General features: G+C 35.1%; 1 protein-coding gene across 1 annotated transcript in view; it reads left to right on the top strand.

Annotated features, from left to right (window-relative positions):
- The window catches only part of GRM4 (glutamate metabotropic receptor 4), a 294,677-nt gene extending 277,983 nt beyond the window's left edge, over positions 1-16,694 (top strand). The window contains exons 9-10 of the mRNA XM_070939707.1: positions 7,133-7,379; positions 16,645-16,694. Of these exons, the coding sequence (XP_070795808.1) occupies positions 7,133-7,379; positions 16,645-16,694 (297 nt within the window). The remainder of the gene's footprint in view (positions 1-7,132; positions 7,380-16,644) is intronic.
- The last annotated feature ends 516 nt before the right edge of the window (positions 16,695-17,210 follow it).

Below are 17,210 nucleotides of genomic sequence, written 5' to 3'. Positions count from 1 at the left end.
GGAGCCATTTTGTATTTAATTCTGTTTTAAACGTATTTTAATGTTTATATTGTATGTTTTTTAATTTTGGCTGTTCACCGCCCCGAGTCCTTCGGGAGAGGGGGCGGTATAGAGAAAAACTATGTGGTCATTGAGAATTGGCACAGACTTGATGGCATGTAATCAAACAAGCCTTAATATGGATTTTTCTTTTTTCTTAAAAAAAAACAACAACAAAAAAACCACAACATAACCTACTTCAGAAATTTCTGATCTAGCCACATGTGTAATATGTTGTCAGTCTTTTGTGATGTGAGGTAGATCAGACAAGAAACATGGCCAGCTGAGCTATTTTTTCCAGAACGTGCTGGATTTCACCCCTGTTTCCACCCACCCAAAGTTATCCAAGCAAGTTTATATGAAGGAAGAACTATAATAAGGACGAATTAGAATTCCAAATTCTTTCCCATTTCTTTAGAAATTCAAGCATGGAATGTAGGAAGTGCTGATTTCTTTAATGTAAACCAAAGACAATTTAAACTGTCTTAATATAATTGTGAGGAAACCTGGATCATAGTTAGCTGGTAGGTATTAGGATAATGAATGAAACAGAACTAGAGGTCCAGTGTACTCAAATAGAACTTCTACTATACATTGGTATATAATATATGAGATATCCTAACAAAGATAATCTCAGGTTGAGCTGTCCCCTCAAAAATTATCAAAACAAGGCATAATGTGAAGCACTGTTGTTTAGGCCAGAACAGAATACATTTTCAGAATGATTTATATCACCTCAGAATATCAGCAATCACTAATTATTATATAGCCTGGTCACATAGTACAAACATAATAGAGGATGATGTTTCATTTAATGTCCTACAGTATATTTTTAATCACATATGATAAAACAGGTACATTGCTGAATATTGGAGAGGAAATAGTTTCCTATGGCTCAGACAAGATAGCCAAACCATTTATTATGCCAGGTTATATATAGTGACCCAAAGAAAACCAGATAAATTTAGCCACCTAATCAGTGAGAGGGTTTCAATCCAGTGCCCCATCAGTCAACACCAACTATATTTGTATATGTTTCTAAGGCTTTTAAGGAAGTGAGTGGGAAGAAATATGATCTTTCCACAGTCTGAGTTAAATAAAAAGATGAATATCTGCAAGAGATGATTTTGATCCTTTTCAGTGATTGAGCATGACAGCACAGGCTCTAAAATGGTTTCCTCGACCAAAATTTTAGTAGAAATCCATATTTAATCTAAACAAAGCAAATTGGGCATTTTGGATTATAGCCCTTTAATTCATTTTGCAAAAGGACTGAGCTGGAAAACATCCTGGTAGTCTTTAAGAAAAGAAAATACCTCTGTTTCTCACTTATTGGTTATCTAAATGGTAGCAGACCCATCCAACTATTGTTTTGCAGTGATGCTCGCAATTGTTTCTGAATCTTCCTGGTAAATTTATTGTCACTGATAACCTGATTGGTGCCTGGCAGGGAAAGATAAAGTTGTAGACAACTCAACATGAATTCCCTTTTGTAAGCAATGCAATTGGTAATTTGTCGTCCACCTTCAGTAGACAGCTTGGAAACGTTGGAAAGTGGCTTGAGGTTTGTGTACCATGTATACTTGGACTGATCTGTTACTGTTGAGAAGTTTGCAGACTATCTGGAAATCTGAGCACATGACTTTCTCAAGAATGCTAAGCCTTTGTGCTTTACTCTCTTTCTATCAAATGTATAGAAATGATTTTATTGTTGAACATAGGCATTTCGACCATTCTTTGAACCCTGGCAGATTAACTAGGGAGAGAGAGTGAGAGAGAGAGAGAGAGAGAGAGAGAGAGAGAGAGAGAGAGAGAGAGAGAGAGAGAGAGAGATGTCCTTAATGTTCCTGGTGTACAAATGAAAATAATTTTAAAAAGCAATTGTTTCAAACTTTTGATATTGTCCACCTCGTTTACTTATATTTTGTCTCCACAGTCAGAGGGCATGAGCACTTAGCTTTTAAAAGTCCAGGTTTCCTTCTTTTCCGTTTAAATAAATTGATAATCAGTTATTTTTTTTGTTCTTCCTTCCTCCTCCCTCCTTTTACTTGGTGTCAAGGCCTGAATATAGGAAGCTGGGATGTAGATTGAGCCTTTCCCCCATTCAATGTGTTTCCATTACACTAATTATGTTCCAGTAATCCAAATTAATTTCCACCCCACTTACTGGGCTAATATGTCAGTAACAGCAACCTGAAGAACAAAAGCAAGAGGAAACCTCAGCTCTTGTCTATGTTTGATATACTTTGTACATTGTGTATGGAGTCAGAAATAGGCCCTGGAAATAAGATTTCCAGGAGCTGTGACATAGGGGTGAATATGTTTATCTCTTTGTCTTTGTGTTCCATTGGAAATGGTAGAACATAGCCTAGGAAGACTAAAGGAACTGTGGGAATAACATGGAAAGTAATAGAGGAAGAAAAATATGGGAGAGGAACAGAAGGAGAATTCCCTTTATAGAATTTCCAAGAAACATAATTCTTGTTTAGCTCAGGAGTGACAATAAAGCAAACTTTAGAGATTCCCAAAATTTGTATCTAGAGACTTCAGGATTAATCATCATATCACTTAAGAAAAAGAAAATCTGTTTTTCTGAAATTCTTTATGCATACTAGATGTATAAGAGCACCATTGTTTCTGCTGTCTGATTGTTCTAGTAAAAGTATCTAAAGAATACAGTTCAAATTCATAGGCTTCTATTTGTAAACATAGGTGCTCCCCAGGATTACAGTTTGATGAGATTGAAGTTTGCTCTCTATCCCTGAATCCCACTGTTTCCAAGAGTATACTTAGATCAACAGGGGAAAAATGAAGCACTCCATGGAATCTGGACAGCTAAATGCAAAGAACCATTTCACGGAAAATATGATGATACAATCATGATGTGCTGCTCCATAGAGTCACATTGATTGCATGATGCCATCAATAATGACATTGGTACTCATGCAGTGACCATTTGCTAAACTCAGCAACAGTCCAGCTGAAACCTCTCTTTCCCACTATTTTATATCTATTTCAGGTCTCAGGACAGCTCAATGATAAGATTTTGTGCAAACAAAAATATTGACTTGTACTCTATCAAATGGAATTCAAGCCAACCAGCATTGAGTCAAACCTAATAAGCACCTATTTCAGACTTTTGGATCAAATACATGTCTGATTGTTGTCAGGATTCACAAGCAACTTAATATAGGGATTCCTAAATAGAAAAGTTTAGTTGGGTTCCTGTGATAAAAAAAAGAAACATGTCATTTTACAGTAAAAAAAACAACCATACAAAGAATATATTCAAGAATAATATGTATAAATACCTCTCTGTGTCATGAGAGTTTATTTTTTTTCCCAAAGTGCATATTGAGAATAATAAAGTTGTGCAGAAAACATTGAGGAAATGTTTGCTTTAGAAATTTAGAAAGGACACTCTTTCTTGTGTTCTTTTTTTTAATTTCAGCAACTTAAGACAATTTTAGACTTATATTTAGGTAGCAAAGTGATTCTGTCAGACGATGGAACTTCCTAGAGGCAAAGATGGATGATTAGCCTAAAAATGTCTTATATTCAGTCATTGGAAGACACTGTTGCAAGCTTAACAATTTTTAAAATCAATTTCTCTGCAAAAAACACTCTTAGAAAATGTGCAGTATGCACATTCACGCACTACAAGAACATATGTTGTTTGCTTGTTCTAGGTTCAGGATCAGGAACTGCCCAGCAGGAAGCCAAGCAAACTAAACAGTCAAAAAAGAAGGTTTCCTGTCATCGAGTAAGCTTAGAATCAATCAAAACTTTGTATTCATTTGATTTTGATATGAATTAAACTATGGATGTGGAAAGCAGACCTAGTTATGATTGGTAATCTTTAGTACTTCAAAGCTAGCGAACTTTTATATATCGTCTTTGCCTGCCTTAAGTTTATCTGCAATTAACTCTTTTCTCCTAGAAGGGAACTCTCAAATGTGCATGGTTTCTGCAAGGTGACACTAACTTATCTTGATGAGGAAAAAAAAGAAAGCATGTACAGTATGTTAGATCTAGGATTTATCCAAATTGACAAGTGGGTCTAGAATTTTAAAGCCCAATAACAGAGAATAAAATTGGGGTTGTGTATGTCATTATTCAATATGCAATAGTCTCTGATTAGACTAATGAGTAAAATGAGGAAGGGAAAAGACCTAATAAGGAGGACAATTAGTTATTTTGTGGATTGAAGGATTGCCCAGACATCTTTGTGATTGGGCAAAAAAGGAGAGTTTCCTTTCCTAGTGCTATCTGATTTATACATCCCCCACTTGTGAGATGCCTGCCAGGTCCTTTCTATAGAAAAATGGATTATTCTACAGTCAGATTAATGGGCTTTCATTTTGCAAAACATCTGTCACCGTTAGTCCTGGACAGTGAGCGTGAAATTAGTTTTGACTGCAGAAGGACTACGTTGGTATGTAATATGTGACTAACATTACAACAGCTCAGGAAGTGAGCTATTGAATAAGAATTACCTGTTGAAAGGAGAACAGGTTTCTTTTGCACTTGCTGACTAAAATGGGAACTGTCCCCTATATATATACTGGTATATATACGGTATGTATCTCTGTGAACACAGTGTATTACAGTCACTTATATACCACCAATAGCCTGAATTTAACATAGTAAGAAAAAGGTTTTAATGGATATTATACATGAATTCTTTGAGATTCTGTATACAAGGGATAAGTGAAGATGCAATGCAGCAAATATGTCTTTAAGGATACCTCAAAGAAATGTGACATAAATGGGTTTTCATAAATGCAACTGTTTATCATCACTGACTGCAATACATCTCAGAATCACACCAAGAGGAAGGCCACAAATTTTAATTGGCAAATTATTCCATTTCTGTGACAAATTATATTGAGCAATTTTAACAAGGGAAGGGCAAATTTGAACCAACCATTTTCTGATTAGTTTTGATGGCTATTTGTTTTGGGCATATTATATTTTTATGGAATTAAAAAGAAAATAGGATTTTTGACTTCCTTTTAATCACGAATTTCTTAAGTTGTAAATCACCTTACATTTTTTTCAGGGAGTAAAAAAGGCATTTATATTAAAGTTTCATATACATTTATTTAAATTGAATCAGTTAAGCTACTAGGAAGTTGATAAACCAGCAGGTGTATTCTTTAATCAGTTGACAATTTTACTGTTGAGTGTAAACCATAACATTGTCCAGTAGGAGGACTAAAAATCCATTCTCTCCATACATTTGTCACCTGAACTATGTCTTCCTTAGGTGGCTTAATATCAGATTAAATCGCTAATTGAGTTCATACTGTTTGTTTATTTTATTTGGAAAAATCAAGCTAGAGGGAAAAAAATCTACATTTTACATGAATGGATTGCTGAAGGTTGGAATTAATTATTTATAAAATTCATAGGCCTTCTCAATGTTTCATGATTCTGTATGCCTCACAAGTCGATAATAAAATAAAAATATGTGTAATGTAAAAAAAAAGTCCAGAAAATCAACAATCATGATCAAAATCCCACGCAATGGTTTGTCTTCCACTCCAACCCAAGGTCTAGGAGGAAGAGCTAGGTTTAAGAATTTGTTTAAATACAGCCATGGTTAAATGGCATCAAAGTAGGCGTTAGAGTTTTTCCTCAATCTAATGTGGCTAATTTTTAGGAATCTTACAAGATTTCATAAAGTATATTTTTCTGGAAAAGTCATTCAAAGTTTGGGGAACTACCTCTGAAAAATGCTACTTCTAGGAGCCCTCAATGCACACTGCCAAACAGATTTATTTTTGGAATGTATGTACTGCCTTAGCCCAGACAGAATTTAAGCAATGTACAACATCTAGATTAATAAAGCAATACAATTCATTTATTTATTTGTATCCCACCTTTATTAATTCTACAAATAACTCAAGGCAGCTAAGATATCCAAGATATTTTCCTCCTCCTATTTTCCCACAACAATAACCCTCTGGGTAAGTTGAGCTGAGAGAGAAGATTTCTAATGAACTAGGTTGTTACAAGATAATATCAGTACAGATATGAAGATATGAAAAGGGGGCATTCTTTTAGATATTGTGGTTCCAAGACAGGAAAAACTTTAAATGTTAATGTCAGCACCTGGATATTGGACTGGAAACAAATTGGTAGAGGGTATGTATTTGTGTTTCTCTCACAGTGTCTATATACGTAGGGATAGATGATTGATGATAGATAGATAGATAGAGAGAGAGAGAGATAATTATATTTATTGCTGTATTTAATTTTACAGTATTTGTATGTTTTCCCCATCAAAAACTTTGGGCAAGTCAAAACAATAAAATCTTCATTAAAAAAATTATATAAATGTGCAATAAATTTACATAATGCAAAACAAACCATTTTGAATTACCAATCTACCCTCCAAAGACCATCTCTCTCTCTCTCGCTCTCTCACTCTCTGTCTCTCTCTCACACAAATTGAATTCATCATATATAAAGATCTCTATCCTATAATAGCTACTATAAAAAAAATACTAGATATGCAATTAAGCAGTGCTTTCAATGGTATTTGATATCCTGGCTCCAGGGTATGATTTGAAGACACATAATGAACTGATTTCATTGGTCTGGATGACAAACAATTTACATAATCTATAATGTAATCTAAAGAGCAGGTGGATATGTAAAAATAAATAAGCTTGGAAGCTGAAAAAAAAAGCTGATGCTTTAAAGAATTTACTCATTAAAGTTAATGTGACTCTTAAAATACCAACATTTTTTAAGGGTAGAGTGGATGAATGAATTCCAGAGAGGTGTTGTGCTAAAATGTATGCACAGTCGTCCTAATGAACATCTCAGGGCTCCTATTCAGATTTCATAAACCGCTATATTTTGGGACAAATACCCTATAACTTCAACATTGCAATGATATGGTTCTCTTTTGGTTTCTATTGCAGTATTTCTTTTATACATAAATAGTCCATTTAATTGACCCTTCATGTTTTCTTGTCAACTTTGGCCCAGGAAAATATTCCCAGTAAAGTCTAAGAGACAGAACCTATTCTTGATTAAGAAGCAGGTTTCAAAGCTTAACACATTCCCTTGTGTCTTTCAGATGTACATTCAGACCACAACGTTGACCATCTCAGTGAGCCTAAGCGCCTCTGTCTCATTAGGCATGCTCTACATGCCAAAAGTCTACATAATCCTCTTCCACCCAGAGCAAAATGTGCCCAAACGAAAGCGCAGTCTCAAAGCAGTTGTGACAGCAGCCACAATGTCCAACAAATTCACTCAGAAAGGAGGCTTTCGCCCCAATGGAGAGGCCAAATCAGAACTGTGTGAAAATCTGGAAACACAAGGTAAGTTGAACCCATCTGAGCAAATGCTTTTTTCTTTTTTTCCTTTTCCTTTTTTTTTTTTTTTAAAGATTATCACTCCTACCAGCTCTGGAGGAGAATTGCTAGTTCTCTGAGGAACAAGAGCTATTTTCTAACTATGCTAAGAGGGAGGCACCATTAAGAGAGAGTGGGTGATTTAATTTCCTAACAATTTGCATCTAGATAGATAGATAGATAGATAGATAGATAGATAGATAGATAGATAGAGCTAGAGCTAGAGCTAGAGCTAGAGCTAGAGCTAGAGATAGAGATAGAGATAGAGATAGAGATAGAGATAGAGATAGAGATAGAGATAGATATCTGTCTGCCTGCCTGCCTGCCTGCCTACCTGTCTAATCATCCATATGTTGTCCATATCATGGTTTGAGGAACCTTGGATAGCTTATGGTGAATTCAGGGCTAAGTCACACTATGAATCAAAGATATTGCTTTATAGCTCACTTTTTCCACCACAAAAATATATTCATTTAGCTTATAGATGAAATGATTCTTGTGAATTTCCTCTCCTCTCCTCTCTCTTTTTTTCTTTTTCACTCTCATTCCTTTTCTTGTACCACCTTGCAGCTGCAAGAAAGTGACACATTGTTCTTGCCAGAAATCTGAACTGATTTCTGATTTCCATTTCAGAATAAGCAGGAAGCTATATTGCCCTGCTTTCAACAAATTTGATCAAAGGAATATTTAAGGTTTTGAATAATGGAACTTGGATACTGCATTGGGGAGGGAGTAGAGTTGCCCATCCCAGTCTTGTATTAAATATATATTTTAAGTATGCTTTGATCTGGTGATTTACTGTAGTTGTTCTAGAAAAGAAGAAAAACATTCCTATGATCCCTGATTTGGATTACAAGAGAGACCTATGGGGCAAAGGTGTTTGTAATATAAAAAAGAGAGGAAAAAGAAGAGATAATTAACTCTTTCCTCCCAGTGTCATTGTCTTACTAAAATGAGCCCTCTCAGTGCTATTTTTCCTGGGTTTAGATCTTCAATGAGAAAAGGTATTTATTACCTATTTGACTTATGTCTTTCTATTCCAGCAAGTATGTAGGTTGAGTAACACAATTTAAAACAAAACAAAAACAACATGAAGAGTTATAATTAACATTAACATTGATACTATAATCAGCTAATAATGAAAAACCTGGCAGAAAAGATACTTCTTAACAGAGAGGCACATGGAATAAAATATTTAAGTCCTCCTCCAAACACATGTGTTGATCAGAGTCTGAATTAGAGTTCTGCATGGCATGTATTATTTGATCTGCCAAGACTGGCTACATGCGTGCAGCACGTACTGATAAACCTAGAACAAACAAAAGTGAAATTAGGCCTTTTCTTTTTGAAATCTGTTTCCATGACAACCCTCCTCGCTCCTCCTTGGGATGGGAACCTTGCAAAGTATAATCGTGTTTAGAAGCAAAGAAGAATCAGGATAGGATGATGTTTAAACATCAAGTTCCTGAAACTTCAATTGTCTTCAGTGGAACTTATGTATGGGTTGCCTCTGATATTTTGGACTGTACATAGAGAAATACACAAATGTATGTGCCCCTCCTCACCGTTAATCTTCTATTTTACATTCTGATGTATTTGCATTGACTATACATTCTGTGTAAAATGCTAATAGTCGCAGCAACCTTTTAAGAATTGCATTTACTCTATTTTACTAAGCCAAAGGAAGTCCTCTAAAAGGGCAGAATTACAACCTGCCCTTTTCATCATCCTCATTTAATTTCTGCATGGTTTTCAGCCTAATCTGGTTAATATGTGCACGTTGCCTTTGTTAGTAGTCATGGGATACATTTTCCCTGGGCACCTCAGATAGAGGGGGTCTTATCCAAACAATGGTGCATTATGTGAAATTATTATATGGATCAATATTTTAAATTCAAAACAGTAAAATTAATAATATAATTTTAAGAATTATTTCATTATTTTAGGTTACCTACAAATCTGTTTGTTATGCCATTGACATTAATTGACAAGAAACAATCAAAAACAAAAGTTCATTAACTCAGAAGTGAGAAGAAAATATTTGTATGTGGGCTATGTTTTAAATGAATATTCTACCCGCAGGCTGGAATATTGTCAGAAATAGGATATTTAGAAAGTCCTCCTTCCTGTGATTGCTTATAAGTCTTTTTTAAAAAGCTGATACTCTCTTATAACATTTTCATTTGGTCCTTAGATGTCTTTTATAGGAAAAAAGCAAATTCACAGAGAATGTCTGTCACTGAACATTGAATGAAACAGATGGTTTAACTCTGAAAACCACTTTGGGGATTAAGCAGCAGGGAAATCTATTTCCATGTCCACTTATGGATTTAACAAAACATCTGGCTGGCCACTACTGGAAACAGGTTGCAGTAGTTGCAGGTAGATTGTTGGTCTCTCCAATAAGAAGCTGTCAGAAAAATATGATCAACTCAAGTGATTTGACCAAGGTGTCAGTAAGCTAATATGAATGTTATATAGTCTGTTTTAAAATAATATATATGTATATATTACTAAAGTTTTTCACTACTTAAAATTAAGAAAACTGGAAAAGTTCCAGGATCTTGTTTTTCCAAAATACAATATTTTTCTGCTGATAACTTAGGATCTGAACTATTTATTTTTTATTATTGCTTTCTATTATTGATATATAATTTTCATGCTTTTTTTGACAGGGATACTTAGTTGCTTTTTCCAAATAGGGAAGCGTTTAAGAACCATGCAGAGTCAACTAGAATTGGGGTGGGCTATAAATATTGTAAAAAACATAAATATGCTCATAAATACTGAAAAAATATAAATATAGTAAGATGGGAATAGATGTTGCACTGAAAATAGCCCAGAAAAGCTAAGTGGCCACTAAACATGATGAATACTAATTGGCTTTCTGTGAAAAACTTCACATTTACAGATCTCAGATCTGGCCAAAACCTTGATGAAAGTATAAACTGCAGTTTTTTTTTTCTTTTCTCGCCAAACTTTATGGAGTTGGTTTTTTCAGGATAAATCAATCTCCTGTTGAATCTCTACCCGAAACAATATAAGCCCATTCACATAGAAAGCAGGGCACAAAAAGAAGCTTTTCTTCAGTCTGTCGTGATTTCAAATTCTTACATGTTTCGCATTTGGTGTTCCAACTCGGTCCAAATGGAAGCTGACATCATTTGCAAGAGAAATGTCAAGGCGACTCAGGGAAGAATATCATAGGGCAACCACAGTTTTCATGCTGGGAATAGGAGATGCTATGGAGTTGTCTACCAGGGAAGGAAGGGACATTTTTCACTCTGTCAATGGCAGGCCATGTATCTTTAAATAAACAAGAGAATAAATAATTTACAGAGCTTGATTGAGGCAATATCGGCTATGAAAAAACATTGTGGTTAACAAATAGGGCTGTCAGCTCTGATTTCTTATGGCCCATCTAATCGTTATCTGAGGATAACAGCACCTGAAATCTTCAATAAACTTCATTTGTCAAAAAGACGTCATCCCAGGTGAAAAAACACCAATCACATTCAGCTTTCTGCTTCCAGCATTAGGCTTGCCAGGCAGGGGTGGAGAAATCTTAGGAACTGTAGAACTGTAGAACTGAGATATGTTGTTAGCCATGAAATACCCATTTTCCAAACTTAGGAGGCTGGGAACCAACAGCAATAGAACCCTGAAGAGCTAATCATTCAGAGCAAACAAAGAGGGAGACTGGTTCCAGTATAGTAAAAAATAATCAAGAAAAAGTTGTCTCTCTTTAATCTGTTTATTTGTGTACAGCTTTTTCTACATTAGATTGAGTCAGGACTTGTTCAAAGAGAAATATCAGTACGAATCAAAATATCAAACTGCATTTATAATTCATTTAAAATATATCCCAATCTAAATAAGACAAATCTTTGGATGAGTTCACAATATCCAGTATCAAAACCAGATTTATAATCACAAAGTATTTTATTTAACAGTTCATGCTAAGATATGAAATATTTGAAAAGATTTATGTTAATATTGGCAGCAAGCACAGAAGATCTCCCTTTAAGTTAAACATTACAGAAATTTCAGCAAAGAATAATATTAATATCAAGGCTGACATAGGTTTCAGTAAAATTCAACATTGTATAATAAAATAAAAAATAGATTTAAGAGGGATATATATTAATTTGGCAATATGGTCTTTGGAAATGATTTGGGTGGAAAACTCTTTCTATGAAAAAACAAAGTGGGGAAAGCAATAAAAATGTATTCATAAGCAGGAGGAAATGCCTCTGCCTAGGCCCTAGATAATACAGAAGAAAATAGTTCATATTACCTAATTTCATTGAACTATTGTAAAGAAGAGATAATCTAGTGCAAAATGGCTAACCTACAAATTACATTAAATCTCCCTTCCTTGCTTGCTTCTTTCCATAGACAGTTGACATGATGGAGTCTGATTTGGATTAATAAGCAAGAAAGATAGACATAATTCTTCAAAATGCGGGCTAAGCCTGATGAATGTTTAGATTAGGGTTAGAAATAAAAATATCAGTCTCTTTTAAGAGGGGCATTTTAATTTTCTGATCACAAGGATTCTCACATTTTGCAGTACAAAGTATGGCAAAATAAGAAGCAAAGTGTGAAGCAAGTTTTGACAGTGCTCCCATTTTCACTCTTGTCAAATCTGAATTACATTTGTGACCCTTTTCTACAGTGACCACCTCCAGCTGGTTTTCAGCCACAGTGTGAGAATCCCTGGAGACAGAATTAACTTTTACCCAATCTAAGCCTGGCTTAGATCTGACTATGTGGAAATGAGGTTGCACATTTCATGGAAACAATATGTTTGGCTTTTAATGTTCACTTATTGGTGCTTCAGATAAATGGTACCCAATCATTTCCCAGGCAACACCCTCTATCTCAACATAACTGCCTGTAAATAAAACTAAAGGCCTTTTCCTCTTATCTTCCCAGAGATTCCTCCCTATTGTGATGCATATTCTTTCTATCTCAATGCTGAAACTGCTCTCCCTGCGTCATTTTAAGGCCCTTGCTCTCCTGCATGCCATAGTTACCTTTTTTTTCAACTACTGAAAAAAATATATAATTCCATAATGGAGGTTAATCTGTTATCTGTATGGAGGTTAATCTTCCATTCTGGAAGTGGGTATTTAATTAAGAGCAACTCCTCACAAACTCCCTCTTCGTTTTCCATTGTCCTTCTTTATCTTTTGCCATTTAATGCATATTACACCCCAGGGGAGAAATAAATTGCACAACATGAGTCTTATTCTCCAAGCACTGCTGCTTACTTGCATGATATATTGCATTGGCTCATGTCTGTTTCTTCATTTTCCCCCCAAATAATAAGTTCCCAACATATCTTAAAGGTTAAAGAAATCTGCTTTGAATAACATAGATACCATTACCTTTAGTTCTCAATTAGCCTTGCTTAACAGCAGAGTAAGTGTTGTATAAAAATGTCAGACTGGTTATACAATTTTTTTTTTCAGATCTCACTAATATATGATAGAATCTTTATGCACATAAAATGAATTCTAGAATATTGAAAGTTGGTTGATAACTATAATGCACATGTATATATTAAAAATGCTATACAGTGGAAAATATGTACAAAATATGTATATTATAAAAACCTACAATATCGTGTTCACTTTTTAAAATATGTAGAATTGGTGTTTTCTCCCTAAGGAGACTAGGAGATGTCCATGTGTTAAGTTGAGGAAATGTGCATGGAAACACATACATATATTCATATGGATTTTAAATAACCCAGATATGTTAATAAAATTAGAATTAATCTTTGTGGAAAACAAGAAAGACTGATTTGCCAATATCTATCTATTTACAACAAGAATTCTACAAAAGGGGGTAGAAGTTTGGAAGCTGAAAACAGTGGCAGCCCTATATATTTAGTCAATGTTCTGACTTGATGTCTGCTGACTGTTTGAGTCTGATGGGGTAGAACAGACTTTTTATCTTGATACTGACAAGACTGAGTGGCTATGACTGTTTGGTCCTCCCTGGGATCAGGGACCTTTACGTCATTGACCTCAGGTGAGGTAGCTTGTCCCTATTCAAGACAGATCTGTAACTTGGGGTGGGTCCTTGTTGAACTCACATCGCCTGATGAAAGAATGTCACAGCTGTAGCTAGGAGAGCCTATATATATATATATATATATATATATATATATATATATATATATATATATATATAAGTTTTATTGTATTTTTATTTTTAAATATACATCAATATCAATACATGAACAGTGTGGCCTCTGGTTATAATTCATTTTGATACAAGTAGCGATAATAATATTAATAATATTTGTTACGTTAATCAAATTTATGTAATATACATGTTTGTTTTAAAGTAGTCATTCAATATTTCAATATTTCATTTTAATGCCAATAATATTATTTAAGCATACATAGTAATACCATCTTTCAGCCTCTAGTTTTTCCATCTAGTTATTGCTTATATTCTATTATATAAAAATCATATATGCTAATATTCCCCGTTTTTTATTTCTACCTCTATTCTAGCTTCTAGTCAGGCCACCATTACTAATCCTAGTGTTAATACACATGTTTATATTAAGACATAGTCCTTCATTATTTGATTGTTCAATGTTTCAATACACCATTCTATTACCAATCATCATATTATTTAAATATACAGTACATAATAATACCATCTTTCAACCTCCAAGCTTTCCATCTAACTATTGCTTTATATAAAAGCGTTCATTCTTATTTCTACCTCTATTCTAGTTTTTAATCAGGCCATCATTATATTAGGGAAAAAATATTTCCTTTCTATCCATCATCTCTTGCCCGTTTTAATACTTCAATTCTTATTCGTTTTTTTAGCTTGCCTCATATACTCCTCTCTTAGATCTTTCTATCAACATCTGCATCTTCACCATTCAGTCTGAATTTTTCTCCCATCTCTATCCCCCTTAGCTGCAGGTCTCCAGAGTGTCCACCCAAGCCCCTATCTTCCTTTCAAAAGTATCTTCCAGCTTATCCGATTCCATTTTTAAATCTCTTAATTGACTGATTTATTTCATCAGTCCTTATTATCTTTATCTTTCTCATCTTCTTGCTTTATTTGCTGATTTGTCTGTTCCATCTTTTCCTCCATTCTTTCTGTTGTCTCCTCTCTTTCCTGGACTCTTTGATCTTCATTCATTATCAGTTGTAGGATATTTTCTATTTTTCCAATTATGCCTTGCACTAGGTTCTTCATCTCCCTGTGATTCTTTGTCATAGTATCCCTAATGCTTTGAAACATCAATGCCATTTCTTTTGAAATCTCCCTCATTTCCCTCTGAAGGAGCATCTTGTCTTATTTTGGTAAGTTCCACTCTTACTCAATAGTCCAAAAACAATATATTCAGGTCCAATATTGCTCCTCAGAAAGTTCAATAATCATAGTTCTTTACATCTCAGGATTATTAATCTGTTCCATTTAAGTAGTCCAGGCAGCTTTCCAAAAATCAAAAGCCACTTTACTTTACTTAAAGGTCTTCCTTATTCTCACAATAGAGTCCAGTAATCATAAAGTAGACAGTTATAGAACAGTGAGTATCACCACAGTCCTCCAGATGGATGTTTATTTCTCTTATCTGAAATTTTGAAGGCTTGTAGAGGTATGGTATATTTTTCATTCACCAGTAGATGGTACCCTCAGTTTAGGTTTCAGCATTGTTTTGAGTCTGACAAATTGATTAATCCAAATTTAATTCAATTTATGGGAGCAAAGTCAGCTGTTCAAATAGATAGTTCCAGCATTTTATAATGCCTTTTCAGAACAATGCCTACCCAGTTATAAGTCCAATTTTCTATGTTTTAAAAGGTCTTTAGCTTTTCTCCTCTTAGTTCCTTTCTTTCGGGCCTGGGATTTTTTTCTCTATGGTTATTCATTGCTTAAAAAAATAGTTCTAAGAGTCTCTTTTCCTCGATTTTCTTCTTTTTTTTTCTTTTAAAGTTAGGGTCTAAATAAAAAAGGAATCTTTTCACCCAGCTCCAGTCACTGTTCATCTACACTACTCCTGCACATTTCTTTGTTGCCTCAGCTGTTCCAGCTTCATGGCAGCCATGATGGCTGCCTCTTCTCCTTGTCAAGGATAAGAGGGAAGAAGCCCTGGGTCAAGCAGGAGAGTTGCAGCTCTCTGCGACCTGCAGGGTGCCCCACTTTACTTCTCCACCCCTACAGGGTGGCTTTAGCTCCTTTCGGAGCCCTCCAACAGGGAGAACTTGGCGTGGCAACACGGAGACCCATTCCTCACATCCGATCTCACCACAATGTCTGCCGGAAGTCTGCTACGAGAGCCTTTATACAGGGTTATCTTGTGTGCTAGTTGCCACATTTCCTTGACAGCATGGTTCTTTAGATAGTTACTCACCTCAATGGTCACCTCACAACTAGATTATTACAATGTGCTCTACATGTGACTGCCTTTGAAGACCATTCAGAATATGCAATTGCTTCAAAATAAAAAGGTGTGAGCAGTAACAAGCACTTTCCAATATGCCCATATGAACCTATTGCTATACAAGCTGTATTGCTTGCTCGTCAGCTCCCAGGAGCAATTCGAAGTGCTGGTTGCCACATAGAAAGCACTTGATGGCCTAGGGTCTTTGTATCTCAATTGTTTCTGCTGTCCCAGAATGTTTTAGCATTCTGGGGCCCCTCAAAATAATTGCTTCTTATTTTGCAAGACTGAGGAAGCATGTATTTTCTGTCACAGCCCCCACCATCTGGAAAAAATATCCCCTCAGAGATATGGAGATCACCCTGTCTCCTGGGGTTTCAGAAAGTTTTTCAGACCTGACTGTGCTTCCAGGCCTGGGGCTAATATTTGTGGGACTCCTGCAGTGGTTTCTGTCACTGTGTGTGGCTGATTTAATCTGTTTAATTGTTTCTACTATTTTTTTTTAATGGTGTAAGCCATCCAAAGTCTGTTGGAGTGAATGATTGTAATTTAAAATTATAATATTAATGAACATTTAACTAAGATTACAAACATTCTTTCTCCTGTCATATATAAGAACCATAAGAAAAAAACCCATCTTATACTGTACTTATTTTGCATCTTGGCAATTTTAACTTAAAGTTAGCTGCTTTTATTTTTGGCATAAAAAATTCACCCAGGTTTCCTCATTTAGACAGAGATTCGACATATGTACATTGATTAATTAGTGATATATTTTTTTCCCTTGTTTATTTTTCCCCCCAGCTCTGGCTACCAAACAGACGTATGTCAGCTATAGCAACCATGCAATTTAAATCCAGCCAGTGGCAATAGACCACAAGAAAAGGGCTGATGAGGAGGATGAACCAGAAAATGCCGCTGATCTCTTCAGTACAGATGATGTTATTATGGTGGAGGAGAAGGTAAAACCAAATCTGACTCCATGAAGGCATCATATAGGTGCTTGTTTCCAGTGACTGGGCTACTGGAGGAAGCTCTTCAAAAAGATGGCCACCAAGTGTAGTTGAAAGGACCAACCAAGTTATCCCTCGAAAAATATCTGCCTTCCATTAAAGGGAGAGGAACCAATGAGATGAACGTCACACCCAAAAGAAAGAAATGGACAGGTCTTAAGCATCCTTTTTGCATTTTTCCCCTGTATCTTGGCAAAAGATTGAATAAATTTCCCTTTTATTCCCCAAATTGTGAAATGGTTTGTGCTTGTGAAGTCTTTTTTTATTTTTATTTTTCCTTTCCCCCCTTTTCTATCTCTTTTTTTTTATTTCTAACTTCTGACTTCATCATCTATTCCTCATCTTGTTTCTTTTCTG

Source organism: Pituophis catenifer, unplaced genomic scaffold, assembly GCF_029215685.1.
Source record: "Pituophis catenifer annectens isolate HBS135680 unplaced genomic scaffold, rPitCat1.0.hap2 SCAF_3, whole genome shotgun sequence".
Taxonomy (NCBI): Eukaryota; Metazoa; Chordata; class Lepidosauria; order Squamata; family Colubridae; genus Pituophis; species Pituophis catenifer.
The sequence above is the reverse complement of the archived record's forward strand: the minus strand, read 5'-3'. Positions and strand labels throughout refer to the sequence as shown.